The following is a 27,820-nucleotide window of genomic DNA, read 5'->3' on the forward strand; positions in this document are numbered from 1 at the left end:
AGCTGGCAAGGGCACCAGTTGTAGTGAATTCCACTAAAGGAGGTGGCAAAGGGACCAGTGATTCCCAGTGAATCCCAGTAAGGGAGGTCATAAGGGGACCAGTAATTCCCAGTCAGTCCCAGTAAGGGAGGTCATAAGGGGACCAGTAATTCCCAGTCAATCCCAGTAAGGGAGGTCATAAGGGGACCAGTAATTCCCAGTGAATCCCAGTAAGGGAGGTTGTAAGGGAAGCAGTAGTTCCCAGTCAGTCGCAGTAAGGGCGGTTGTAAGGGAACCAGTAAGTCCCAGTTTATCCCAGTAAGGGGGGTGCGGGGCACACCATTAAGTCCCAGTTTATCCCAGTAAGGGGGGTGCGGGGCACACCATTAAGTCCCAGTTTATCCCAGTAAGGGGGGTGCGGGGCACACCATTAAGTCCCAGTTTATCCCAGTAAGGGGGGTGCGGGGCACACCATTAAGTCCCAGTTTATCCCAGTAAGGGGGGTGCGGGGCACACCATTAAGTCCCAGTTTATCCCAGTAAGGGGGGTGCGGGGCACACCATTAAGTCCCAGTTTATCCCAGTAAGGGGGGTGCGGGGCACACCATTAAGTCCCAGTTTATCCCAGTAAAGGACCCCTCAGCCCTTCCCCGGCCCGGAGCTGTCCACGGCCGCGGTGCTGAAACAGCTGCAGCTGCTGCAGCGACACACGGACAGACGGACACGGGGACACACGGACACGGGGACACACGGACACGGGGACAATCGGACATGGGGACACACGGACATGCGGACATACGGACACGGGGACAGACGGACACGGGGACAACAGGCGACACCAGCCCCGCCCCAGCACATCCGTCGCAGCGCGGCACAGACTCAACCACCCCCACGGAGTCGAATGCCAACCCCGTAGACCCCTCGGCCCCCCATAGATGCCCATAGATCCCTACAGATCCCCATAGGTCCCTGTAGATCCCCATAGAACCCTCACCCCCCCATAGATCCCTACAGATCCCCATAGATCCCTGTAGATCCCCATAGACCCCTCGGCCCCCCATAGATGCCCATAGATCCCTACAGAACCCCATAGATCCCTACAGAGCCCCATAGAACCCTCGGCCCCCCATAGATCCCCATTGAACCCTGCAGATCCCCATAGTTCCCTGTAGATCCCCATAGCACCCTCGGGCCCCCATAGATGCCCATAGATCCCTACAGATCCCCATAGATCCCTGTAGATCCCCATAGATCCCTACGGAGCCCCATAGAACCCTCGACTCCCCATAGATGCCCATAGATCTCTACAGATCCCCATAGATCCCTGTAGATCCCCATAGTCCCCTCGGCCCTCCATAGATCCCCACAGATCCCTACAGATCCCCATAGACACCTACAGATCCCTATAGATCCCTACAGATCCCCATAGACCCCTCGCCCCCCCATAGAGCCCCATAGATTCCTGTATATCCCCATAGACCCCTCGGCCCCCCATAGATCCCTACAGACCCCATAGAACCTTCGGGCCCCCATAGATCCCCATAGATCCCTCACCCCCCCCCCCAGATCCCCATAGACCCCTTGGCCCCCATACACCCCCATAGATCCCCAGACCCCTATAGATCCCCATAGCCCCCCCAGACCCCCATACTCCCCACAGATGCCCACAGACCCCTATAGATCCCCATAGCCCCCCCAGACCCCCATACACCCCATAGATGCCCACAGACCCCCATAACCCCCCCAGACCCCCCTATACACCCCACAGATGCCCACAGACCCCTATAGATCCCCATCCCCCCCCCAGACCCCCATACACCCCATAGATGCCCACAGACCCCCATAACCCCCCCAGACCCCCCTATACACCCCACAGATGCCCACAGACCCCTATAGATCCCCATAGCCCCCCCAGACCCCCATACACCCCATAGATGCCCACAGACCCCCATAACCCCCCCAGACCCCCATACACCCCACAGATGCCCACAGACCCCTATAGATCCCCATAGCCCCCCCAGACCCCCATACACCCCATAGATGCCCACAGACCCCCATAACCCCCCCAGACCCCCCTATACACCCCACAGATGCCCACAGACCCCTATAGATCCCCATAGCCCCCCCAGACCCCCATACACCCCATAGATGCCCACAGACCCCCATAACCCCCCCCAGACCCCCCTATACACCCCACAGATGCCCACAGACTCCTATAGATCCCCATAACCCCCCCAGACCCCCATACACCCCATAGTTGCCCACAGACCCCTATAGATCCCCATACCCCCCCCAGACCCCCCCATACGCCCCACAGATGCCCACAGACCCCTATAGATCCCCATAGCCCCCCCAAACCCCACCTTCCCCCCCCCCCGCATTGCACCACAACACCTACAGAGCCCCCCCTGCACCCCCTATGCCCCCCCCCCCCAAATGCCACCTCCCACTCCCTCAAGACCCCCCGGGACCCTATTCGGGTGGGTGGGGGGCGGTTTATTGGGGGGGAGCGTTATACTGGGGGGCTTCGAGCCCCCTCCCCCCAACAAAGGGCCAAGCTGCGGGGGGGGGAGGGGCAGAATCTGCAGCAACCCCTCCCCCCCCCCCATTATCACCCCCTCCCCCCATTATCATCCCCCCCCCGAGGTGGGGGCGGAGGGCTTTTCCACTCATTGCAAACCCCCCCCCCCCATCAGTACTGGGCCAAACTGGGGGAAACTGGGAAGATTAAACAAGGAGGGGAGGGGGAGGGAAAGGGCCACAACCAAAGCTTTACACCTCCCCCCCCCCAAGAAATCTGCCCCCTCCCCAAGTTTATGCCACCCCTCCCCCCCCGACTGGTCCCCCCCCAAGGTGGCTGTTTCCCCCCCTATTTGACTGTTTTCCCCCTCAATTTGACCGTTTCCCCCCCCCAATTTGGCCTTTTCCCACCCCCAATTTGACAGTTCCCCCCCTAATTTGACTGTTTCCCCCCCAATTTGGCTGTTTTCCCCCTCAATTTGACCGTTTCCCCCCCAATTTGGCCTTTCCCCCCCCTCAATTTGACCGTTTCCCCCCTCAATTTGGCTGTTTCCCCCCCAATTTGGCTGTTTGTCACCCAATGTAACTGTTTTATCCCCCCAATTTTTCTGTTTTCCCCCCCAATTTCACTGTTTCCCCTCAATCTGACTGTTTCTCCCCCCAATTTGACCGTTTCCCCCCCAATTTGGCCTTTTCCCCCCCCCCAATTTGACAGTTCCCCCCCCAATTTGACAGTTCCCCCCCCCTCAATTTGACTGTTTCTCCCCCAAACTTGCAATTCCCATCCCTCTCCCCGGGTTTATTCCCCCCTCCCCACCCTCAAGGCTTGGGGAAGGGGGGGGTGTCTTTGTGCCCCCCCCCAACCACTCACCCCCACCACCACGCTGTCATCACCCTGGAAGACGGGCAGGAATTTGTCCCCCCGGAGAATCTCCGCTTGGTTGAGGGGTCGGAATCGGCACAGGACTTTGATGCTGCATTCGGTGCTGGGTTCGGCCATGGCTTTGGAGCAATGGGGGTCCGGGGCTGGGGGGGCGTCGAGAAGAGATTTGGGGGGGGCCCAAAGGTGCTGCTGGTACCCAAAGGTGTGCGCTGGCACCTGGGGGGGGAGCGTTAGAACCTAAGGGTAAAGGGGGGCCCAGGGATGCAGGATGATACCCGGGGGTGCTGAGTGGTAGCCAAGGGTGCAGGATGATGCTCAGGGGTCCTGGGTGGTACCCAAGGATGTAGGATGCTATTCAGGGATGCAGGATGCTGCCCAGGGATGCTGAGCAATACCCAAGGATGCTGGGTGGTACCCAAGGATGGAGGATGCTGCTCAGGGATGCAGGGCGGTACCCAAGGATGCAGGATGCTGCTCAGGGATGCAGGATGCTGCCCAGGGGTCCTGGGTGGTACCCAAGGATGCAGGATGCTGCTCAGGGATGCAGGATGCTACCCAGGGGTCCTGGGTGGTACCCAAGGATGCAGGATGCTGCTCAGGGATGCAGGATGCTGCCCAGGGGTCCTGGGTGGTACCCAAGGGTGTAGGATGCTGCCCAGGGATGCAGGGCGGTACCCAAGGATGCAGGATGCTGCCCGGATGCTGAGTGGTACCCAAGGATGGAGGATGCTGCCCAGGGATGCAGGGCGGTACCCAAGGATGCAGGATGATGCTCAGGGATGCAGGATGCTGCCCAGGGGTCCTGGGTGGTACCCAAGCATGGAGGATGCTGCTCAAGGATGCAGGATGCTGCCTGAGGCGCTGAGTGGTACCTAAGGATGTCGAGTAGGATGCAGGATGCTGCTCAGGGGTGCTGGGCGGTACCCAGGGATGCAGGATGCTACCCAAGGATGCGGGATGCTGCCTGAGGCGCTGAGTGGTACCTAAGGATGTTGAGTAGTATCCGAGGATGCAGGATGCTGCTCAGGGATGCTGAGCGGTACCCAGGGATGCAGGATGCTGCTCAGGGATGCTGAGCGGTACCCAGGGATGCAGGATGCTGCTCAGGGATGCTGAGCGGTACCCAGGGATGCAGGATGCTGCCCAGGGATGCAGGATGCAGGATGCTGAGCGGTACCCAGGGATGCTGGGCAGTACCCAGGGATGCTGAGCGGTACCCAGGGATGCAGGATGCTGCCCAGGGATGCAGGATGCAGGATGCTGAGCGGTACCCAGGGATGCTGGGCGGTACCCAGGGATGCAGGATGCTGCCCAAGGATGCTGAGCGGTACCTAAGGATGCGGGATGCAGGATGCTGCTCAGGGATGCTGGGAGGTACCCAGGGATGCAGGATGCTGAGCGGTACCCAGGGATGCAGGATGCTGCCCAGGGATGCGGGATGCAGGATGCTGAGCGGTAACTAGGGATGCTGGGCGGTACCCAGGGATGCAGGATGCTGCTCAGGGGTGCTGGGAGGTACCCAGGGATGCTGAGCGGTACCCGAGGATGCTGAGCGGTACCCAGGGATGCAGGATGCTGAGCGGTACCCGAGGATGCTGAGCGGTACCCAGGGATGCAGGATGCTGCCCAGGGATGCTGAGCGGTACCCAGGGATGCAGGATGCTGAGCGGTACCCGAGGATGCTGAGCGGTACCCAGGGATGCAGGATGCTGCCCAGGGATGCTGAGCGGTACCCAAGGATGCAGGATGCTGGGTGGTACCCAGGGATGCAGGATGCTGCCCAGGGATGCTGAGCGGTACCCAGGGATGCAGGATGATGGGTGGTACCCAGGGATGCAGGATGCTGCCCAGGGATGCTGAGCGGTACCCAGGGATGCAGGATGCTGAGCGGTACCCAGGGATGCAGGATGCTGCCCAGGGATGCTGAGCGGTACCCAGGGATGCAGGATGCTGGGTGGTACCCGAGGATGCAGGATGCTGCCCAGGGATGCTGAGCGGTGCCGCTGTCGCCACTGCGGTCCCGATAGCGGCTGATTTGGGGGGGGGGGGGGGGGGAAGCAAAGCCGCCCCCTCCCCGTGTTAAGGTGGATCCACCCGCAGCTCTTAAGGTGGACTGAAGCCGGAGGGGGGGGGGGGGACACGACACACACGCGCTGGGCCCCCAAAGTGCTGATTCATTGCGGGGGGGGGGGCGGGGGGGGGGCAGGACCTTGTCCTGACTCATTCCCCCCCCTCCTTTCATGGCCGCACACACTCATGTCATCGGGCCCCCCCCAGGGTGGGGGAAGGGATGCGCAGTGTGTGTGTGTGGGGGATGTCCCCCCCAAAAAAAACCGGGGGGGGTGGGTTATTCCCCCCCCCAGTAACCCAGAATGTGTGGGGACCCCCCCCGTGTTAGCTCCATCTGCCCCCCCCACTCCATCTGCCCCCCCCACTCCATCTGCCCCCCATCTGCCCCCCCACTCCATCTGCCCCCCCACTCCATCTGCCCCCCCTCTGCCCCCCTCAGCCCCATCTGCCCCCTCACGTCCCCCATCTGCCCCCAATGTCCATCCGCCCCCCCTCTGCCCCCCATCTGCCCCCCATGTCCATCTGCCCCCCTCAGCCCCATCTGCCCCCCATCTGCCCCTCCATGTCCATCTGCCCCCCTTCTGCCCCCTATCTGCTCCCTATCTGCCCCCATTTGCCCCTATCTGCCCCCTCTGCCCCATTTGCCCCCATTTGCCCCCTATCTGCCCCCTATCTGCCCCCTATCTGCCCCCTCTGCCCCCATTTGCCCCCTATCTGCCCCCATTTGCCCCCTATCTGCCCCCATTTGCCCCCATTTGCCCCCTATCTGCCCCCTATCTGCCCCCATTTGCCCCCTATCTGCCCCCTATCTGCCCCCATTTGCCCCTATCTGCCCCCTCTGCCCCCATTTGCCCCCTATCTGCCCCCTATCTGCCCCCATTTGCCCCCCTCTGCCCCCTATCTGCCCCCCTCTGCCCCCTATCTGCCCCCATTTGCCCCCTATCTGCCCCCCTCTGCTCCCCCCTCGCCTTTTTCCCCTCTGTGCCCCTATGGCCCCTCCCACCCCCACGCCAAGCCCCGCCCCCTTTCCCACCCCTTAAGCCCTTCCCCTCAAGCCCCGCCCCTCCCACAAAGCCCCGCCCCTCTCCCACCGCCCTCACCTACCAAGTCACGCGCCTCTCCCTCAGCCCCGCCCCCTCCCTCCCTTTCCTCGCAAGCCACGCCCCCTCCCAAAAACCCCGCCCACATCCCGCTCCCTCCCCTCAAGGTCTCGCGAGATCGGCCCCGCCCCTCGCGGCACTTCCCGGAGCCGCACCGACCCCCCCCACTTTGCAGCCCCCCCAAACAACAGCCCCCCCCCCCCCCAGCGCCCCCAATAACAACAACCCCCCCCCGTCACCTTCTCCCCCTTAACGACCCCCCAATACCCCCCCGTTTTTTACCCCCTCCATTTTTTACCCCCCCCATAACGCCCCCCAATAATAACAACACTCCCCCCCACTGCCGAACCCCAACACCGCCCCCCCCCCTCCCCCCCTCAGCCATGGCGGACCCCAAATATGCCGACCTGCCCGGCATCGTGAGTGGGGGGGATGGAGGGATGGGGGGTTTGGGGGTCAGAGGGGGGGATTGGGGGGGTTTGGGGTTCGGGGGGGGGATTGGGAGTCGGGGGGAGATGGAGGGTTTGGGGTTCAGAGGGGGGATGGGGGGTTTGGGGTTCGGGGGGGGTTTGGGGGGGTTTGGGGGTCAGAAGGGGTGGGGGGGGCTGGGATGATGGGAGGTGGGGGGTTTGGGGTTCAGGGGGGGATGGGGGGGTTTGGGGGTCGGGGGGGGGTTGGGGTTCAGAGGGGGGATGGGGTTTTGGGGGTCAGAGGGGGGGGTTTGGGGTTCGGGAGGGGATTGGGGGGGTTTGGGGGTCAGAGGGGGTGGGGGGGCTGGGATGATGGGAGGTGGGGGGTTTGGGGTTCAGGGGGGGATGGGGGGGTTTGGGGGTCGGGGGGGGTTTGGGGTTCAGAGGGGGGATGGGGTTTTGGGGGTCAGAGGGGGGGGTTTGGGGTTCGGGAGGGGATTGGGGGGGTTTGGGGGTCAGAGGGGGGATTGGGAGGCGGGGGGGGGATGGGGGTTTGGGGTTCAGGGGGGGATGGGGGGTTTGGGGGTCAGAGGGGGTGGGGGGGCTGGGATGATGGGAGGTGGGGGGTTTGGGGTTCGGGGGGGGATGGGGGTTTGGGGGTCAGAGGGGGGTTTGGGGTTCGGGGGGATGGGGGGTTTGGGGGTCAGAGGGGGGGTTTGGGGTTCAGAGGGGGGATGGGAGGGTTTGGGGGTCGGGGGGGGGTTTGGGGTTCAGGGGGGGATTGGGGGGGTTTGGGGGTCAGAGGGGGGATTGGGAGTCGGGGGGGGGATGTGTGGGTTTGGGGTTCAGGGGGGGATGGGGGGGTTTGGGGGTCAGAGGGGGTGGGGGGATCTAGGGGGGTGGGGGGGGTTGGGGAGATGGGGGTCAGAGGGGGGGTTTGGGGTTCAGAGGGGGGATTGGGGGGGTTTGGGGGTCAGAGGGGAGGGATGGGGGTCAGAGGGGGGTTTGGGGTTCGGGGGGGATGGGGGGGGTTGGGGGTCAGAGGAGGTGGGGGGGGTTTGGGGAGATGGGGGTCAGAGGGGAAGGGTTGGAGGGGGTTTGGGGGTCAAAGGGAATGGGGGGGTCTGGGGGGATGTGAGAGCTGGTTGGGCCCTGGGGTGTCCAGTTGGGATTTGGGGTACTCGGTTGGGATTTGGGGTACCCAGTTAGGATTTGGGGTGCCCCGTTGGGATTTGGGGTGCCCACTTGGGATTTGGGGTACCCGGTTGAGATTTGGGGTGCCCGGTTGGAATTTGGAGTACCCAGTTAGGATTTGGGGTGCCCCGTTGGGATTTGGGGTGCCCACTTGGGATTTGGGGTGCCCGGTTGAGATTTGGGGTGCCCGGTTGGAATTTGGAGTACCCAGTTAGGATTTGGGGTGCCCGGTTGGGATTTGGGGTACTCAGTTAGGATTTGGGGTACCCGGTTGAGATTTGGGGTGCCCGGCTGGGATTCGGGGTACCCAGTTAGGATTTGGGGTACCCGGTTGAGATTCGGGGTGCCCCATTGGGATTTGGGGTACCCAGTTAGGATTCGGGGTACCCAGTTAGGATTTGGGGTGCCCCGTTGGGATTCGGGGTACCCAGTTAGGATTCGGGGTACCCGGCTGGGATTCGGGGTACCCAGTTAGGATTCGGGGTACCCCGTTAGGATTCGGGGTGCCCGGTTGGGATTCGGGGTACCCGGTTGGGATTCGGGGTGCCCGGCTGGGATTCGGGGTACCCGGCTGGGATTTGGGGTACCCCGTTAGGATTTGGGGTACCCCGTTGGGATTCGGGGTACCCGGCTGGGATTTGGGGTACCCCGTTAGGATTTGGGGTACCCCGTTGGGATTCGGGGTGCCCGGTTGGGGTTCCCCGGAGCGGCGCTGACTCCCATGGGCCCTCGGCGCCGCCTCCAGGCCAGGAACGAACCCGACGTCTATGAGACCACCGACCTCCCCGAGGACGACCAGGCCGAGTTCGAGGCGGTAAGGACCCCCCCGGGACCCCCCAAATTCCCCCCAGGACCCCCCAAATCCCCCAGGACCCCCCAATTCCCCCAAGGACCCCTCAATTCCCCCAAGGACCCCCCAACTCCCCCCAGGACCCCCCAATTCCCCCAAGGACCCCCCAATTCCCCCCAGGACCCCCCAATTTCCCCCAAGGAACCCCCAACTCCCCCCAGGACCCCCCAATTCCCCCCAAGTGCCCCCCAATTCCCCCCCAGGACCCCCCAATTTTCCCCAAGGACCCCCCAACTCCCCCCAGGACCCCCCAATTCCCCCCAAGGACCCCCCAATTCCCCCTAAGTGCCCCCCAACTCCCCCCAAGGACCCCCCAATTCCCCCAAGGACCCCCAACTCCCCCCAAGGACCCCCCAATTCCCCCCAAGTGCCCCCCAATTCCCCCCCAGGACCCCCCAATTTCCCCCAAGGACCCCCCAACTCCCCCCAGGACCCCCCAATTCCCCCCAAGGACCCCCCAATTCCCCCTAAGTGCCCCCCAACTCCCCCCAAGGACCCCCCAATTCCCCCAAGGACCCCCCAAATCCCCCCAAGGGCCCCCCAATTCCCCCCAAGTGCCCCCCAACTCCCCCCAAGTGCCCCCCACGGCGTCGCCGATCCCCTCCGCCATCGAGTGGACCTCTCCGTTCCAACATTGGGGCTTTCAACGGCGTTGGTCACCCCATAAACCGGAGTTGGGGGCACCCAACTGTTCTTTGGGGTTGAGTTTGGGGGTTCAGGAGGACACGAGTTGGGGTGTGGGGACCTCTTGGCTTCTTCTCTTGAAGCCAACAAAGACTTCTCGGTGGCCCAAGTGGCCGCGTGGATTCTTCTTCCTGCGCCGTTTGGATCATTCTTGGTTGTCCGAAGCTTCTGGTGGGGAAACTGAGTCTCGGAGGACCGGCGGTTGAGGGGGGACGTAGGATCAGATCTACTTCTGAGGGCAAAAAGGGACCTCTTGCGTGAGCCGGGGAAGGGAGGAGAACCAAACCTGAGACCTTCTCGTGATCCAGAAAGCCAAACCGTGTCCTAAATCCAAAGCCGTGGGACCCGCGGTGTGGCCACTTCTGGAGTCCTCAGCGTTAAAAGGAGATGGAGCTGTTGGAATGGGCTCAGAGGAGGCCACGGAGAAGATCTGAGGGTTGGAGAACCTCCTGTGTGGAGGCCAGGCTGAAAGACTTAGGATGGAGAAGACCTTGGGAGGAGCTTCTCGGAGGGAAAGGAGCTCCAGGGAAGTTCTCGATGAGGGACGGCAGCGATGGGATGGAGAGGGAAGGGGGTTTTGAGCTGGAAGAGATTGAGGTGAGATCTGAGGGAGGAACGTTCTCCTGGGAGGGTGGAGAAGCCATGGAACAGGTTGTCCCATCCCTGGAGGTGTCCAAGGCCAAGTTGGATGGAGCTTGGAGGCCCTTGATCGTAAGAAGGACGTGGAGCTGTCGGAGCGAGTCCAGAGGAGGTCGTGGAGATGATCTGAGGGGCCGGAGAACCTCCTGTAGGAGAGCAGGCTGAGGGAGATGGTCATCCTGGAGAAAAGAAGGTTCCAGGAAGACCTTAGAGGGGTTTCCAGGATTGAAAGGAGCTCCAGGAAAGCTGAGGAGGGGGCGAGAAGGAATGGCTTTGAGCTCCAAGAGGGGAAATTGAGATGAGATTTTAGGAGGACGTTCTTCACCACGAAGGTGAGGAGACCCCGGCCCAGGCTGCCCCAAGAAGTGGTGGCTGCTCCATCCCTGGAGGTGTCCAAGGCCACATTGGGTGGATCTTGGAGATTCTCATTGAGTTTGGAGGTGTCTGAGGCCATGTTGGGTGGATCTTGGAGCTGCTGATCCAGTTGGAGGTCTCCAAGGCCACATTGGGTGGATCTGGGAGCCTTTCATCAAGTTTGGAGGTGTCTGAGGCCACATTGGGTGGATCTTGGAGCTCCTGATCCAGTTGAAGGTCTCCGAGGCCACGTTGGGTGGATCTTGGAGCCCCTGATCCAGTTGGAGGTGTCCAAGGCCATGTTGGGTGGACTTTGGAGCTCCTGATCCAGTTGGAGGTGTCTGAGGCCATGTTTGATGGATCTTGGAGCCCCTGATCCAGTTGAAGGTCTCCAAGGCCACATTGGGTGGATCTTGGAGCTCCTGATCCAGTTGAAGGTCTCCAAGGCCACATTGGGTGGATCTTGGAGCTCCTGATCCAGTTGGAGGTGTCCAAGGCCACGTTGGGTGGATCTTGGAGCTCCTGATCCAGTTGGAGGTCTCCAAGACCACGTTGGGTGGATCTCGGAGCCCCTCATTGAGTTGAAGGTCTTCAAGGCCACGTTGGGTGGACTTTGGAGCTCCTGATCCAGTTGAAGGTCTCTGAGACCACGTTGGACGGATCTTGGAGCCCCTCATTGAGTTTGGAGGTGTCCAAGGCCACATTGGGTGGATCTTGGAGCCTTTCATTGAGTTTGGAGGTGTCCAAGGCCATGTTGGGTGGACTTTGGAGCTCCTGATCCAGTTGGAAGTCTCCAAGGCCACGTTGGATGGATCTTGGAGCCTTTCATTGAGTTTGGAGGTCTCCAAGGCCACATTGGGTGGATCTTGGAGCCTTTCATTGAGTTTGGAGGTGTCCAAGGCCACGTTGGGTGGAGTTTGGAGCTCCTGATCCAGTTGGAGGTCTCCAAGGCCACGCTGGGTGGATCTTGGAGCCCCTCATTGAGTTTGGAGGTGTCCAAGGCCATGTTGGGTGGACTTTGGAGCTCCTGATCCAGTTGGAAGTCTCCAAGGCCACGTTGGATGGATCTTGGAGCCTTTCATTGAGTTTGGAGGTCTCCAAGGCCACATTGGGTGGATCTTGGAGCCTTTCATTGAGTTTGGAGGTGTCCAAGGCCACGTTGGGTGGAGTTTGGAGCTCCTGATCCAGTTGGAGGTCTCCAAGGCCACGCTGGGTGGATCTTGGAGCCCCTCATTGAGTTTGGAGGTGTCCAAGGCCATGTTGGGTGGACTTTGGAGCTCCTGATCCAGTTGGAAGTCTCCAAGGCCACGTTGGGTGGATCTTGGAGCCCCTCATTGAGCTGGGAGGTGTCTGAGGCCATGTTGGGTGGATCTTGGAGCCTTTCATTGAGTTTGGAGGTGTCCAAGGCCACGTTGGGTGGATCTTGGAGCCCCTCATTGAGTTGAAGGTCTCCAAGGCCACGTTGGATGGACTTTGGAGCTCCTGATCCAGTTGGAGGTCTCTGAGACCACATTGGGTGGATCTCGGAGCCCCTCATTGAGTTTGGAGGTCTCCAAGGCCACGTTGGGTGGATCTTGGAGCCCCTGATCCATTTGGAGGTCTCCAAAGCCATGTTGGGTGGAGTTTGGAGCTCCTGATCCACTTGGAGGTGTCCAAGGCCACATTGGATGGACTTTGGAGCTCCTGATCCACTTGGAGGTCTCCAAGGCCACGTTGGGTGGACTTTGGAGCCCCTCATTGAGTTTGGAGGTCTCCAAGGCCACGTTGGGTGGATCTTGGAGCCCCTCATTGAGTTTGGAGGTCTCCAAGGCCACGTTGGGTGGATCTCGGAGCCCCTCATTGAGTTTGGAGGTCTCCAAGGCCACGTTGGGTGGATCTCGGAGCCCCTTCCCCCCCCGCCGCCCCTTTTTTGCCTCCATCTCCGCTTTGAGATCCTTCCACCTCCCCCTCAGCCTTCATCCCCTTCGCTCCAACCCCGCTGCGCCGCGCGGTGCCTCACGTTCCGCGGCGGTGCCTCTCCCGAGGGAGACGTTCACCGCCTGGGGTTTTTGGGGTCCCCCCACGCCCTCCACTGACCTCCGTTTCCTCCCCGTCCTTCTCCCCCCCCCTGCTCCCCACTTTGCCGGGACGGTAGTTTGCACAAGTAAGAGCTTCGGGGTTGGCGGCGGTTGCACGGCGCAGGGCTGCATGTCTGGGGGTGTCTGGGGGTGTCCCCCCCTCTCCCTGTGTGTTTTGGGGGGCGCCCCCCCCCATGCGCCGGGGGGCGGAGGGGGAGTGCCGGGGGGGCCCCTGCGGGTGATGCGCTGCTCCTGTCTCCCCGATCGCCGTTCCCTGCGGAATCCGCCGCATGTGTTGCGTGTGCCGCGTGTGCTGCGTGTGCTGCATGCCTTGGCCGCCGCGACCCCCGGGGACCCCCGTTTGTGCCCCCCATCCCATCCCATCCCATCCTATCCCATCCCAATCCTCTTCATCCCATCCCATCCCATCCCAATCCTCTTCATCCCATCCCATCTCAGCCCAATCCTCTTCATCCCATTCCGTCGCATCCCAATCCTCTTCATCCCATCCCATCCCATCCCATCCCATCCCATCCCAATCCTAATCCTCTTCATCCCATCCCATCCCATCCCATCGCATCCCAATCCTCTTCATCCCATCCCATCGCATCCCAATCCTCTTCATCCCATCCCATCCCAATCCTCTTCATCCCATCCCATCCCATCCCATCCCATCCCATCCCATCCCAATCCTCTTCATCCCATCCCATCGCAGCCCAATCCTCTTCATCCCATTCCGTCGCATCCCAATCCTCTTCATCCCATCCCATCCCATCCCATCTCATCCCAATCCTCCTCATCCCATCCCATCATCTCATCCCAATCCTCCTCATCCCATCCCATCCCATCCCATCTCATCCCAATCCTCCACATCCCATCTCATCCCAATCCTCCTCATCCCATCCCATCCCATCCCACCTCATCCCATCCCATCCCATCCCATCCCATCCCATCCCATCCCATCCCATCCCATCCCATCGCATCCCAATCCTCTTCATCCCATCCCATCTCATCCCAATTCTCATCCCATTCCATCTCATCCCAATCTTCCTCATCCCAATCCTCCTCATCGCACCCCATCTCATCCCAATCCTCCTCATCCCCTCACATCCCAATTCTCATCCCATCCCATCCCATCCCATCTCATCCCAATCCTCCACATCCCATCCCATCTCATCCCAGTCCTCCTCATCCCATCCCATCTCATCCCAATCCTCTTCATCCCATCCCGTCTCATCCCATCGCATCCCAATCCTCCGTATCCCAGCCTGTCGCAGCCCATCCTCCGCATCCCAATCTTTTTCATCCCATCCCGTCACATCCCATCCCGTTGCATCCCAATCCTCCTCATCCCATCTTCCTCATCCCATCCCATCTCATCCCAATCCTCCACATCCCATCTCATCCCAATTCTCATCCCATTCCATCTCATCCCAATCTTCCTCATCCCAATCCTCCTCATCGCACCCCATCTCATCTCTATCTTCCTCATCCCCTCACATCCCAATTCTCATCCCATCCCATCTCATCTCATCCCAATCCTCCACATCCCATCCCATCTCATCCCAATTCTCATCCCATCCCATCTCATCCCATCCCATCTCATCCCATCCCAATCCTCCTCATCCCATCCCATCCCATCCCACCCCATCCCATCCCATCCCATCCCATCCCCATCGCTCTGCTCGCATTCCCACCCGGAGAAGCGGCCGAGTTGCCTCTGGATCCGCTTTCTCCGACCTCCGCCTTTGGCTGCATCCCCTCCGGCTGCCGCTGCCTCCTCTCCTCCTCCCATTTCCCCCCTCTTCCTCCCGGCTCCTCTTCCCGCACGGCTCCCGGTTCTTCCCGCACGGCTCCCGGCTCCTCTTCCCGCACGGCTCCCGGTTCTTCCCGCACGGCTCCCGGCTCTTCCCGCACGGCTCCCGCGGCGCCGCCGTCTCCGTCGCCACCTTCTAACGGCATTTTTCTCTCTTCTTTTCCTCCTCTCCCTCTGCTTTTCCCACCTCCGCTCAACGCAAGGAGCTGGTAAGGTCCCCACCGCCCATCCGCCGGCTCTTCGAAGGGTTGGATTCCCACCACCCCAAAGAGTCATCCGTAGGGTTTGGAGCCACCTCGGAGCTTCTCCAGATGAGCGGCTGCTCATGGGGCAACGTTGGCTCTTCGAAGGGGTGGATTCCCACCACCCCAAGAGTCATCCGTAGGGGTTTGGAGCCACCTCGGAGCTTCTCCGTGGGGTGGTTGAAGCCACTCTTGGGTTGGTGACCACTTTGGCCATTGTGAAGGTGTAGGAGAAGCTCCAAGAGAAGCTGTGGGGCTGCGAAAGGCCCCAAATCTTGGTGGCCACCACACCTCCAGCCCCACTTCTTGGTCTTTGGAGAGCTTCTCCTCCTCTGATGTCCCCAGAGGAGCCTTAGTTGGGGGGAGATGGGTTGAATTCCCACCTCCCACCACCCCAAGAGTCATCCGTAGGGGTTTGGAGCCACCTCAGAGCTTCTCCGTGGGGTGGTTGAAGCCACTCTTGGGTTGGTGACCACTTTGGCCATCGTGAAGGTGTAGGAGAAGCTTCAAGAGCAGCTGTGGGGCTGCGAAAGCAGAGTCTTAGTTGGAGGAGATGGGTTGAGGTCCCACTTCCCACCACTCCCAAGAGTCACCCATTGGGTTTGGAGCCACCTCGGAGCTTCTCCGTGGGGTGGTTGAAGGCACTCTTGGGTTGGTCACCCAAGGGGATGGGATGGGATGGTGACCACATTGGCCATCGTGAAGGTGTAGGAGAAGCTCCAAGAGAAGCTGTGGGGCTGCAAAAGGACCCAAATCTTGGTGGCCACCACACCTCCAGCCCCACTTCTTGGTCTTTGGAGAGCTTCTCCTCCTCTGATGTCCCCAGAGGAGCCTTAGTTGGGGGGAGAAGGGTTGAATTCCCACCTCCCACCACCCCAAGAGTCATCCGTAGGGGTTTGGAGCCACCTCGGAGCTTCTCCAGATGAGCGGCTGCTCATGGGGCAACGTTGGCTCTTTGAAGGGTTGGATTCCACCACCCCAAGAGTCATCCGTAGGGGTTTGGAGCCACCTCAGAGCTTCTCCGTGGGGTGGTTGAAGCCACTCTTGGGTTGGTGACCACTTTGGCCATCGTGAAGGTGTAGGAGAAGCTCCAAGAGAAGCTGTGGGGCTGCAAAAGGACCCAAATCTTGGTGGCCACCACACCTCCAGCCCCACTTCTTGGTCTTTGGAGAGCTTCTCCTCCTCTGATGTCCCCAGAGGAGCCTTAGTTGAGGGTGGCGATGGTCCCCAACGAGCCGTGTCCCTCTCCCAGAAGGCCGTGGTGGCCTTCATCCCCTTCATCCTCCTCCATCCTCTTCCCGGCGCCGCAGGGAGGTGACGGCTCTGCCGACGAAGCCCTCTGAGATCCTTCCACCCTAACGTTGAGCGTTGTGTGCAGGAGGAACTCATCATCAACCCCACTTCTCATCTCTTGGAGAGCTTCTCCTCCTCTGATGTCCCCACGGGACGCACCGTGTCCCTCCTCACCCCAGTAGACCCTTAGTTGGGGGGAGAAGGGTTGAATTCCCACCTCCCACCACCCCAAGAGTCATCTGTAGGGGTTTTGGAGCCACCTCGGAGCTTCTCCAGATGAGCGGCTGCTCATGGGGCAACGTTGGCTCTTTGAAGGGTTGGATTCCCACCACCCCAAGAGTCATCCGTAGGGGTTTTGGAGCCACCTCAGAGCTTCTCCGTGGGGTGGTTGAAGCCACTCTTGGGTTGGTGACCACTTTGGCCATCGTGAAGGTGTAGGAGAAGCTCCAAGAGAAGCTGTGGGGCTGCAAAAGGCCCCAAATCTTGGTGGCCACCACACCTCCAGCCCCACTTCTTGGTCTTTGGAGAGCTTCTCCTCCTCTGATGTCCCCAGAGGAGCCTTAGTTGAGGGTGGAGATGGTCCCCAACGAGCAGTGTCCCTCTCCCAGAAGGCCGTGGTGGCCTCCATCCCCTTCGTCCTCCTCCATCCTCTTCCCGGCGCCGCAGGGAGGTGACGGCTCTGCCGACGAAGCCCTCTGAGATCCTTCAACCCTAACGTTGAGCGTTGTGTGCAGGAGGAGCTCAGCAGTACCAGCGTGGAGCACCTCATCATCAACCCCAACGCCGCCTTCGAGAAGTTCAAGGACAAACGTTTGGGCACCGAGGGAGTGGGTGAGTGCGGAGGGGCTTTGGGGACCTCAGGAGAAGGGGACATCTGAGGTGACCACTTGGCCTTCTCCTCCTCCTAGATTTCTCCGACAGCATCAGCAAGACCAGGAGGACGGGTTACGAGTCCGGCGACTATGAGATTGTGAGTGAGGAGGAGGACGTGGAGACCTCAGGGTCTTCATCCTCACCACACGTCCCATGGAGTCACGGAAGGGTGGAGGTGGGGAGGGACCTCTGGAGGTGGCCCACCCAGATCTGGTTGCTCCAGAAGCGTGGCCAGATGCCTTCAGGGTAGCTCCGAGGATGGAGACTCCACCACCTCTCTGGGTAGCTTGTGGCCCTCATGGTAAAGTGGTTCCTGATGTTGAAGGAACCTCCTGAGCTTTGGGTTGTGGTCCATGAAGAAGATTCGGGCTCTGTCCTCTTGGCTCCCTCTCCTCGGGTGTTGATAGGACCTCCTCGAGTCTTCTCCACTCTCAGCTTTGGAGGAGTGATGTTCCGCTCCATCCTCATGGTCCTGGGCCTTGGTTGGAGGTTGTCCATCTCTCTGGAGAACCCAGCAGTGCTGAGGAGAGGAGGAGGATCTCCTCCCTCAACCATTCCTGATGCCCTATTGGCCGCCCTTGCTGGATCCCACTTGGTTTGGTGGCCACCAGGAGCTTCTTCTTGGCCCATTTCTCCTCTTGGTCCTTCTGGTGCCTCTCCCAAGTGTGGTGTCCATGAGGTTGAGCTCCATGAGGTTCCTTTTGGCCCATTTCTCCTCTTGGTCCCTCTCAACACCTTCTGGAGCCTCTCCCAAGTGTGGTGTCCATGAGGTTGAGCTCCATGAGGTTCCTCTTGGCCCATTTCTTCTCTTGGTCCCTTCTGGAGCCTCTCCCAAGTGTGGTGTCCATGAGGTTGAGCTCCATGAGGTTCCTCTTGGCCCATTTCTTCTCTTGGTCCCTTCTGGAGCCTCTCCCAAGTGTGGTGTCCATGAGGTTGACCTCCATGAGGTTCCTTTTGGCCCATTTCTCCTCTTGGTCCCTCTGGTTGGAGGTTGGATGGAGTTTGGAGGCCCTGATCCAGCGGGAGGTGTCCCCGGTTGAGTTTTGAGGTTCCTTCCAACCTATTCCATGGTTCTATGAGTTGAGCTCCTCCACTTCTTCATGAACTTCAGCTCCTGAGCTTCTTCTTCCCTCAAAACGAAGATTCCAAGGGGTGGAACTGGATGGGCTTTGGAGGTTCCTTCCAACCCAGCCTCTTCCAGGACCTTCTCCAGGTGGACACGCGGTGCTTCTGGTCCACCTTGACCTCCTCGTTCTTCTCCCCACAGCTCGGCGAAGGTCTGACCGCCAAGGAGACACCACAACAGCGTTTCCACCGCCTTCAACACGAGCTTCAGGAGCTGCTGAAGGACGTGGAGCAGATCCAGGTGAAGGTCTTCCTTCCTCGCCAACGGCTGCCATCGGCCACGAGGTGGAAGAGGAGGTGACACAACCTCTTTGCAGACCACCGTGAAGGACGCGACGGCCGAGGAGGACCTCACGCCCATGGCTTTGGCCAAGCAAGTGGAAGGCTTGAAGCAACAGCTCCTCTGCAGCCATCTGGAGAAGCTTTTGGGTCCTACGGCCGCCGTTGACTTCTCCGATCCCGACGGAGCGTTGGCCAAGTGAGTGGTGACCCCCCAAAAACCCCCCTCCTTAAGGAGAAGGTGGAATGAAGACACCCCGAGATGGACCTTTGCCGCCGTTGTCTCCACGCAGGCGTCTCCTCCAACAGTTGGAGGTGGTCAAAGGCGGTCAAACGGCGCCGAAGCCCGAGAAGAGCTCAACGACCGCCGGCGACGCCGTCACCTTCGAGCTCTACTGGAGGCCCCAACACGACCGATTGGCCCAAACGGCCAAGGTGGGGACCCCAAAGTTGGGGGGGGGACCCCAAAGTTGGGGGACGGACTCCAAAGTTGAGGTGGGGGTCGTGGTGGCCCCTCAAGGTGGGCTTCGTCTTCTTCGTCCCCCGCAGATGGCGGAGTTGGAGAAGAGGATGGAGCAGTTGGAGGCGGCGATGCGGTGCGACGGCGACGGGCAGGTGAGCACTTGGGGGGCGCCCCATAGCCTGACCCATAAGTGGGGAGGGGGGTTGGGGGGCATCCACTGCCCCATAGGCTGGGGAGGGGTTGGGGGGCACCCCATAGCCTGACCCATAAGTGGGGAGGGGGGTTGGGGGGCACCCACTGCCCCATAGGCTGAGGAGGGGTTGGGGGGCACCCACTGCCCCATAGCCTGGGGAGGGGTTGGGGGGTACCCACTGCCCCATAGCCTGGGAGGGGTTGGGGGGCATCCACTGCCCCATAGGGTGGGGAGGGGTTGGGGGGCGCCCCATAGCCTGACCCATAAGTGGGGAGGGAGGTTGGGGGGCACCCACTGCCCCATAGGCTGGGGAGGAGTTGGGGGGCACCCCATAACCTGACCCATAAGTGGGGAGGGAGGTTGGGGGGCACCCATTGCCCCATAGCCTGGGGAGGGGTTGGGGGGCATCCACTGCCCCATAGGCTGGGGAGGAGTTGGGGGGCATCCACTGCCCCATAGGCTGGGGAGGAGTTGGGGGGCATCCACTGCCCCATAGGCTGGGGAGGGGTTGGGGGGCATCCACTGCCCCATAGCCTGGGGAGGGGTTGGGGGGCGCCCGCTGCCCCATAGCCTGGGGAGGGGTTGGGGGGCGCCCACTGCCCCATAGCCTGGGGAGGAGTTGGGGGGCGCCCTCTGCCCCATAGGCTGGGGAGGGGTTGGGGGGCACCCACTGACCCATAAGTGGGGAGGGGTTGGGGGGCACACACTGCCCCATAGCCTGGGGAGGGGTTGGGGGGCACCCACTGCCCCATAGCCTGGGAGGGGTTGGGGGGCATCCACTGCCCCATAGCCTGGGAGGGGTTGGGGGGCACCCACTGCCCCATAGCCTGGGGAGGGGTTGGGGGGCACCCACTGCCCCATAGCCTGGGGAGGGGTTGGGGGGTACCCACTGCCCCATAGCCTGGGGAGGGGTTGGGGGGCACCCACTGCCCCACATCCTGCCCCCCAACCTGGGGAGGAGTTGGGGGTCCCCCCCTGCCCCCCAAGCTGGGGGGGAGTTGGGGTCCCCCCGTGCCCCACATCGCGCCCCACTGACGCCGTTTCCCCCCCTCAGAACCCGCTGCTGGTGGGGCTGAAGGGCAGCAGCCTCGTGGTGAGTCTCGGGGTTGGGGGGCCCTTCCCCCCCCCTCCCCCCCCGGCACCCCTCGAATTTGGGGGGGGCACCTTGGGGGGCTGCTTCTCACTCCCCTCATCCTGCCCCCCCGCCCCATTTCACCCCCTCCTTATCTCACCCCCCCCTTATCTCACCCCCCTCCTTATCTTACCCCCCCATCTTACCCCTCCTTATCTTACCCCCTCCTCATCTTACCCCCCCTCCTCATCTCACCCCCCCTTATCTCACCCCCCCTTATCTCACCCCCCTCTTATCTCACCCCCCCTTATCTCACCCCCCTCCTTATCCTACCCCCCCTTATCTTACCCCTCCTTATCTTACCCCCTCCTCATCTTACCCCCCATTATCTCACCCCCCCCTTATCTCACCCCCTCCTTATCTTCCCCCCTCCTTATCTTCCCCCCTCCTTATCTTACCCCCTCCTATCTTACCCCCTCCTATCTTACCCCCTCCTATCTTACACCCCCCTTATCTTACCCCCCCTTATCTTATCCCCCCCCTTATCTTATCCCCCCCCTTATCTTGCCCCCCTCCTTATCTTCCCCCCCTCCTTATCTTCCCCCCCTCTTTATCTTATCCCCTCCTTATCTTACCCCCCCCTTATCTTACCCCCCTTTTCTTACCCCCCCTTATCTTGACCCCCTCTATCCTGACCCTCCCTTTTCCCCCTTCCCCATTCTGACCCCCCCTCATTATCTTCACCCCCTCCTTATCTTCCCCCCCCCTTCCTTATCTTGACCCCGCCCCCCCTTTCACCCCCCTCCTCCCCATGTTCCCCCCTCCCCCCCCAGGACACGGTTCAGCTCCTCCAGGCTAAGGTCAACCTATTGGATGTGGCTGTGCTGGACCAGGTGGAGGCGCGGCTGCAGGTGAGGGGAATTATGGGATGGCGATGGGGGGGGGAATGGGGAGAGGGGAATGGGAGAGGGGAATGGGGAGAGGGGAACTGTATAGAGGGGGAACGGTGGAGAGGGGGAACGGTGGAGGGGGGGAACTGTATAGAGGGGGAACGGTGGAGAGGGGGAACGGTGGAGGGGGGGAACTGTATAGAGGGGGAACGGTGGAGAGGGGGAACGGTGGAGGGGGGGAACTGTATAGAGGGGGAACGGTGGAGGGGGGGAACTGTATAGAGGGGGAACGGTGGAGGGGGGGAACGGTGGAGGGGGGATGGATTTCTTGGGGGGTCTCATGTGTTTCCCCTCAGAGCGTTCTGGGGAAGATGAATGAGATCGCGAAACATAAGGGAACCGTGCAGGACGCGGAGAGTCAGAGCCGAGTGAGGCACTGGGAGCACTGGGAGCACTGGGAGGACCCCACAAGGGGCATGGGGGGGACTGGGAGCACTGGGAGCACCCCAGGAAGAGGTGTGGGGGGTACTGGGAGGACTGGGAGCACCCCAGGCCGGGGCACTGGGGGCACTGGGAGCACTGGGCCTACCCCAGACCGGGAGACTGGGAGCACTGGGAGGACTGGGAACCCCCCAGACTGGGGCACTGGGAGCACTGGGAACCCCCAGACCGGGTTACTGGGAGCACTGGGAACCCCCCAGACTGGGTTACTGGGAGCACTGGGAACCCCCCAGACTGGGGCACTGGGAGCACTGGGAACCCCCAGACCGGGTTACTGGGAGCACTGGGAACCCCCAGACTGAGGCACTGGGAGCACTGGGTTCCCCCCTAGACCGGGGTACTGGGAGCACTGGGAACCCCCAGACTGAGGCACTGGGAGCACTGGGAAATCCCAGACCGGGTTACTGGGAGCACTGGGGCCCCCTAGACTGGGGTACTGGGAGCACTGGGGACCCCTAGACTGGGGCACTGGGAGCAGTGGGAACCCCCAGACCGGGTTACTGGGAGCACTGGGGCCCCCCAGACCAGGGCACTGGGAGCACTGGGGACCCCTAGACTGGGGCACTGGGAGCAGTGGGAACCCCCAGACCGGGTTACTGGGAGCACTGGGAGCACTGGGAGGACCCCACAAGGGGCATGGGGGGGACTGGGAGCACTGGGAGCACCCCAGGAAGAGGTGTGGGGGGTACTGGGAGGACTGGGAGCACCCCAGGCCGGGGAACTGGGAGCACTGGGAGCACTGGGCCTACCCCAGACCGGGATACTGGGAGCACTGGGAGGACTGGGAACCCCCCAGACTGGGGCACTGGGAGCACTGGGAACCCCCAGACTGAGGCACTGGGAGCACTGGGAACCCGCAGACCGGGTTACTGGGAGCACTGGGGCCCCCTAGACTGGGGTACTGGGAGCACTGGGGCCCCCTATACTGGGCGCACTGGGAGCACTGGGGCCCCCTGTACTGGGCGCACTGGGAGCACTGGTGCCCCCTGTACTGGGAGCACTGGGAGCACTGGGGCCCCCTGTACTGGGAGCACTGGGAGCACTGGGGCCCCCTATACTGGGAGCACTGGTGCCCCCCAGACCGGGTTACTGGGCGCACTGGGAGCACTGGTGCCCCCTGTACTGGGAGCACTGGGAGCACTGGGGCCCCCTGTACTGGGAGCACTGGGAGCACTGGGGCCCCCTATACTGGGAGCACTGGTGCCCCCCAGACCGGGTTACTGGGCGCACTGGGAGCACTGGGGCCCCCTATACTGGGCGCACTGGGAGCACTGGGGCCCCCTGTACTGGGCGCACTGGGAGCACTGGTGCCCCCTGTACTGGGAGCACTGGGAGCACTGGGGCCCCCTGTACTGGGAGCACTGGGAGCACTGGGGCCCCCTATACTGGGAGCACTGGTGCCCCCCAGACCGGGTTACTGGGCGCACTGGGAGCACTGGTGCCCCCTGTACTGGGAGCACTGGGAGCACTGGGGCCCCCTGTACTGGGAGCACTGGGAGCACTGGGGCCCCCTATACTGGGAGCACTGGTGCCCCCCAGACCGGGTTACTGGGAGCACTGGGAGCACTGGGGCCCCCTGTACTGGGCGCACTGGGAGCACTGGTGCCCCCTATACTGGGCGCACTGGGAGCACTGGGGCCCCCTATACTGGGCGCACTGGGAGCACTGGGAGCACTGGGGCCCCCTGTACTGGGCGCACTGGGCGCACTGGTGCCCCCCAGACCGGGTTACTGGGAGCACTGGGAGCACTGGGGCCCCCTATACTGGGCGCACTGGGAGCACTGGGGCCCCCTATACTGGGAGCACTGGGAGCACTGGTGCCCCCCAGGTCCATCAGCTCTTCGAGGCGCTGCAGCGCTGGGATCCCATCGCCGCCGTCGTTCCCGATCTCGTCCGTCGCCTCGTGACGCTGCGGGATCTGCACGAGCAGGGTGAGAGGGGCTTTTTGGGGGACCCCTCCCCCCCGTTTCCCTTCCCCCATCCTCCCAACACTTGGGGGGTCCCCGTGACCCCCCCAAACCCACTGTTTGTGCCCCCCCCCCCTCCAGCCGCGCAGTTCGGACAGGCGCTGGTGCACCTCGAGGCGACGCAGCAGGAGATCACCGCGGCGCTGAGGGACAACGCTGCGCTGCTGACAGAGGTGAACCCCCAAACCATCCTCAGCCCCCCAAAATCCTCCCTGAACCCCCAAACCATCCTGAGCCCCCCAAAATACCCCCTGAACCCCCAAACCATCCTGAGCCCCCAAAATACCCCCTGAACCCCCAAACCATCCTGAGCTCCCCCAAAAAATACCTCCTGGACCCCCCAAACCATCCTGACCCCTCCCAAAAATACCTCCTGAACCCCCAAACCATCCTGAGCCCCCCAAAATCCTCCCTGAACCCCTAAACCATCCTGAGCCCCCCAAAAAATACCTCCGGAACCCCCAAACCATCCTGAGCCCCCCAAAATCCTCCCTGAACCCCCAAACCATCCTGAGCCCCCCAAAAAATACCTCCTGAACCCCCAAAGCCATCCTCACCCCCTCCAAAAATACCTTCTGAACCCCCAAAACCATCCTCACCCCTCCCAAAAATACCTCCTGAACCCCCAAATCCATCCTGAGCCCCCCAAAAAAATACCTCCTGAACCCCCAAAAAATGCCCCCTGAACCTCCAAATCCATCCTCACCCCCCAAAAAAAATACGTCCTGAACCCCCAAACCATCCTCAGCCCCCCAAAAAAATACCTCCTGGACCCCCAAATCCATCCTGAGCCCCCCCAAAAAAATACCTCCTGGACCCCCAAATCCATCCTGACCCCCCAAAAAAATACCTCCTGAACCCCCAAACCATCCTGACCCCCCAAAAAAATACCTCCTGGACCCCCAAATCCATCCTGACCCCCCAAAAAAATACCTCCTGAACCCCCAAAGCCATCCTGAGCCCCCCAAAAAAATACCTCCTGAACCCCCAAAGCCATCCTCAGCCCCCCAAAAAAATACCTCCTGAACCCCCCAAACCATCCTGAGCCCCCCAAAAAAATACCTCCTGAACCCCAAAGCCATCCTGAGCCCCCCAAAATCCTCCCTGAACCCCTAAACCATCCTGAGCCCCCCAAAAAATACCTCCGGAACCCCCAAACCATCCTGACCCCCCCCAAAAATACCTCCTGAACCCCCAAAGCCATCCTGAGCCCCCCAAAAAAATACCTCCTGAACCCCCAAAACCATCCTTACCCCCCCCAAAAATACCTCCTGAACCCCCAAATCCATCCTGAACCCCCAAATCCATCCTGACCCCCCCAAAAATCCCTCCTGAACCCCCCAAACCCATCCTGACACCCCAAAAATATCTCCTGAACCCCCCAAAAAAATACCTCCTGAACCCCCAAATCCATCCTGACCCCCCCAAAAATATCTCCTGAACCCCCACATCCATCCTCAGCCCTCCCAAAAATACCTCCTGAATCCCCAAACCATCCTGAGCCCCCCAAAAAATACCTCCTGAACCCCCAAACCATCCTGAGTCCCCAAAAAAATACCTCCTGAACCCCAAAACCATCCTGACCCCCAAAATACCTCCTGAACCCCCAAATCATCCTGAGCCCCCCAAAAATACCTCCTGAACCCCCAAATCCATCCTGACCCCCAAAATCCCTCCTGAACCCCCAAAGCCATCCTGAGCCCCCCAAAAAAATACCTCCTGGACCCCCAAATCCATCCTGACCCCCCCAAAAAATACCTCCTGAACCCCCAAACCATCCTGAGCCCCCCAAAAAATACCTCCGGAACCCCCAAACCATCCTGAGCCCCCCCAAAAATACCTCCTGAACCCCCAAAGCCATCCTGAGCCCCCCAAAAAAATACCTCCTGAACCCCAAAGCCATCCTCAACCCCCAAAGTACCTCCTGAACCCCCAAACCATCTTGACCCCCAAAATACCCCCTGAACCCCAAAACCATCCTCACCCCCCAAAAATACCTCCTGAGCCCCCCAAAAAATACCTCCTGAACCCCCAAATCCATCCTGAGCCCCCCAAAAAAATACCTCCTGAACCCCCAAACCATCCTGACCCCCCAAAAAAAAATACCTCCTGAACCCCCAAATCCATCCTGACCCCCCCAAAAAAATCCTTCCTGAACCCCAAATCCATGCTGACCCCCCCAAAAAAATACCTCCTGAACCCCCACATCCATCCTCAGGCCCCCAAAAAAATACCTCCTGGACCCCTAAATCCATCCTCACCCCCCCCAAAATACCTCCTGAAACCCCTGAACCCCTCAAACCATCCTGACACCCCCCCCCCAAACACCTCCTGACCCATCTTTACCCCCCCGGACCCCCTCTGAACCCCAAAACCCACCCTGACCCCCCCCCGTTTTCCTCCCTCCCATCCTGCCCCCCCATCCCCCCCTTTTTGCCCCCCCATCTGACCCCCCTCCATCCTGACCCCCCCGTCTCCCCCTTTTCACCCCCTCCCATCCTGACACCCCCCATCCTGACCCCCCCATTTTGCCCCCCAAATCTGCCCCCCCATCTGACTGCCCCCCAGTCTGACCCCCCATCCTGACACCCCCCCATCCTGCCCCCCCAATCTGACACCCCCCAATCTGACCCCCCCTTATCCCCCCCATCCTGCCCCCCCTTGTCCCCCCCAATCTGACCTCCCCATCCTGACCCCCCCCATCCTGACCCCCCCTTGTCCCCCCCAATCTGACCCCCCCATAAGCCCCCCCATCCTGACCCCCCCTTGTCCCCCCCAAATCTGACCCCCCATCCTGACACCCCCCATCCTGACCCCCCCATAAGCTCCCCCAATCTGACCTCCCCATCCTGACCCCCCCTTGTCCCCCCCAAATCTGACCCCCCATCTACTGCCCCCCAGTCTGACCCCCCCTTATCCCCCTCCAATCTGACCCCCCCATCCTGAGACCCCCCAGTCTGACCCCCCCTTATCCCCCTCCAATCTGACCCCCCCATCCTGACCCCCCCCAATCTGACCCCCCCATTGTCCCCCCCCATCCTGTCTCCCCCGAATCTGACCCCCCCTTTGTCCCCCCCAATCTGACCTCCCCATCCTGACCCCCCCTTTTGCCCCCCCAAATCTGCCCCCCATCTACTGCCCCCCAGTCTGACCCCCCCTTGTCCCCCCCCAATCTGATCCCCCCATCCTGACACCCCCCATCCTGAACCCCCCTTTTGCCCCCCCAAATCTGACCCCTCATCTGACTGCCCCCCAATCTGCCCCCCCATAAGCCCCCCCAATCTGACCCCCCATCCTGACCCCCTCCAATCTGACTCCCCCCAATTTGCCCCCCCATCCTGACCCCCTCAATCTGACCCCCCCAAATCTGACCCCCCCAAATCTGCCCCCCAAATCTGCCCCCCCATCTGACTGCCCCCCAATCTGACCCTCCCATAAGCCCCCCCAATCTGCCCCCCATCCTGACCCCCCCTTCTCCCCCCCCAATCTGACCTCCCCATCCTGACACCGCCCATCCTGAACCCCCCTTTTTGCCCCCCAAATCTGCCCCCCCATCTGACTGCCCCCCAATCTGAGCCCCCCCATCCTGACCCCCCCCATTGTCCCCCCCATCCCGACCCCAATCTGTCCCCCCCCATCCTGACCCCCCCCTTGTCCCCCCCAATCTGACCCCCCCATCCTGACCCCCCCCATCCTGCCCCCCCATCCTGCCCCCCCCTTTTTGCCCCCCCAATCTGACCCCCACCCATTGTCCCCCCCCATCCCGACCCCAATCTGACCCCCCCCATCCTGACCCCCCCCTTGTCCCCCCCAATATGACCCCCCCATCCTGACACCCCCCCATCCTGCCCCCCCCTTTTTGCCCCCCCAATCTGACCCCCCCCCATTGTCCCCCCCCATCCCGACCCCAATCTGACACCTCCCCATCCTGACCCCCCCAATCTGGCCCCCCCATCTTGACCCCCCCATAAGCCCCCCCAATCTGACCCCCCCTTTTCCCCCCCCCCTCAGGTCCAGAAGACTCTGAAGGAGAATTTGGCCATCGTTGAGGATAACTTTGCCGACATCGACGCTCGCATTAAGCGCCTTCAGAAATGAGACCCCCCCCGCACTGCCCCCCCGGGAATTGTGACCCCCCCTCTGCTTGTACCCCCCCCCCCCTTTCACCCTCCAACCCCTCCTTGGGGGGCTCTGTGCCCCCCCCTTCCCCCCAGTTCACCCCAATAAACGGCTCAGCCCCCCCCCAAAGTGCCTCCGTGGAGGGATTTGGGGGGTGAATGGGTCTTGGAAAGGGTTAAATCCCCCCCCTAAAATCCGAGTCTGAGTGTGGGGTGATGGGGGGCTGTGACCCCCAAGGAGGGGGTGAT

The 27,820-nt window shown here is 61.6% G+C and overlaps 2 protein-coding genes across 14 annotated transcripts in view; one reads left to right on the plus strand and one right to left on the minus strand.

Annotated features, from left to right (window-relative positions):
* KIF5A (kinesin family member 5A) overlaps positions 1–5,359 on the minus strand; it is a 41,312-nt gene extending 35,953 nt beyond the window's left edge. Inside the window, exons 1-3 of one of the 13 annotated variants that reach the window (XM_054051702.1) lie at positions 5,343–5,359; positions 4,254–4,364; positions 3,370–3,597 (exon numbers count right to left, since the gene is read on the minus strand). In XM_054051702.1, coding sequence (XP_053907677.1) covers positions 3,370–3,498 — 129 coding nt within the window. In that variant the 5' untranslated portion in view covers positions 3,499–3,597; positions 4,254–4,364; positions 5,343–5,359. The other 12 variants (XM_054051711.1, XM_054051699.1, XM_054051710.1 and 9 more) reach the window with 12 other exon arrangements.
* Positions 5,360–6,889: 1,530 nt separating this feature from the next.
* On the plus strand, positions 6,890–27,623 carry DCTN2 (dynactin subunit 2). Its single transcript, XM_054051613.1, has 14 exons — positions 6,890–6,970; positions 8,901–8,969; positions 16,825–16,921; positions 16,999–17,060; positions 18,231–18,329; positions 18,406–18,566; positions 18,661–18,802; positions 18,917–18,982; positions 20,078–20,116; positions 20,929–21,006; positions 21,342–21,413; positions 23,315–23,417; positions 23,535–23,626; positions 27,465–27,623. The coding sequence occupies exons 1-14, from the start codon at positions 6,935–6,937 to the stop codon at positions 27,549–27,551; spliced, it is 1,203 nt and encodes a 400-aa protein (XP_053907588.1). The 5' UTR covers positions 6,890–6,934; the 3' UTR covers positions 27,552–27,623.
* The last annotated feature ends 197 nt before the right edge of the window (positions 27,624–27,820 follow it).

The sequence above is a fragment of the Cuculus canorus genome, chromosome 29 (assembly GCF_017976375.1).
Source record: "Cuculus canorus isolate bCucCan1 chromosome 29, bCucCan1.pri, whole genome shotgun sequence".
NCBI lineage: Eukaryota > Metazoa > Chordata > Aves > Cuculiformes > Cuculidae > Cuculus > Cuculus canorus.

Excerpts from the sequence above, each read along its gene's own strand:
- DCTN2 (XM_054051613.1), top strand. The coding sequence starts at position 6,935 with ATGGCGGACCCCAAATATGCCGACCTGCCCGGCATC. Across the intron at positions 16,922-16,998 it reads TTTGGGCACCGAGGGAGTGG|ATTTCTCCGACAGCATCAGC; the intron begins GTGAGTGCGGAG and ends TCCTCCTCCTAG. Across the intron at positions 18,330-18,405 it reads AGGACGTGGAGCAGATCCAG|ACCACCGTGAAGGACGCGAC; the intron begins GTGAAGGTCTTC and ends ACCTCTTTGCAG.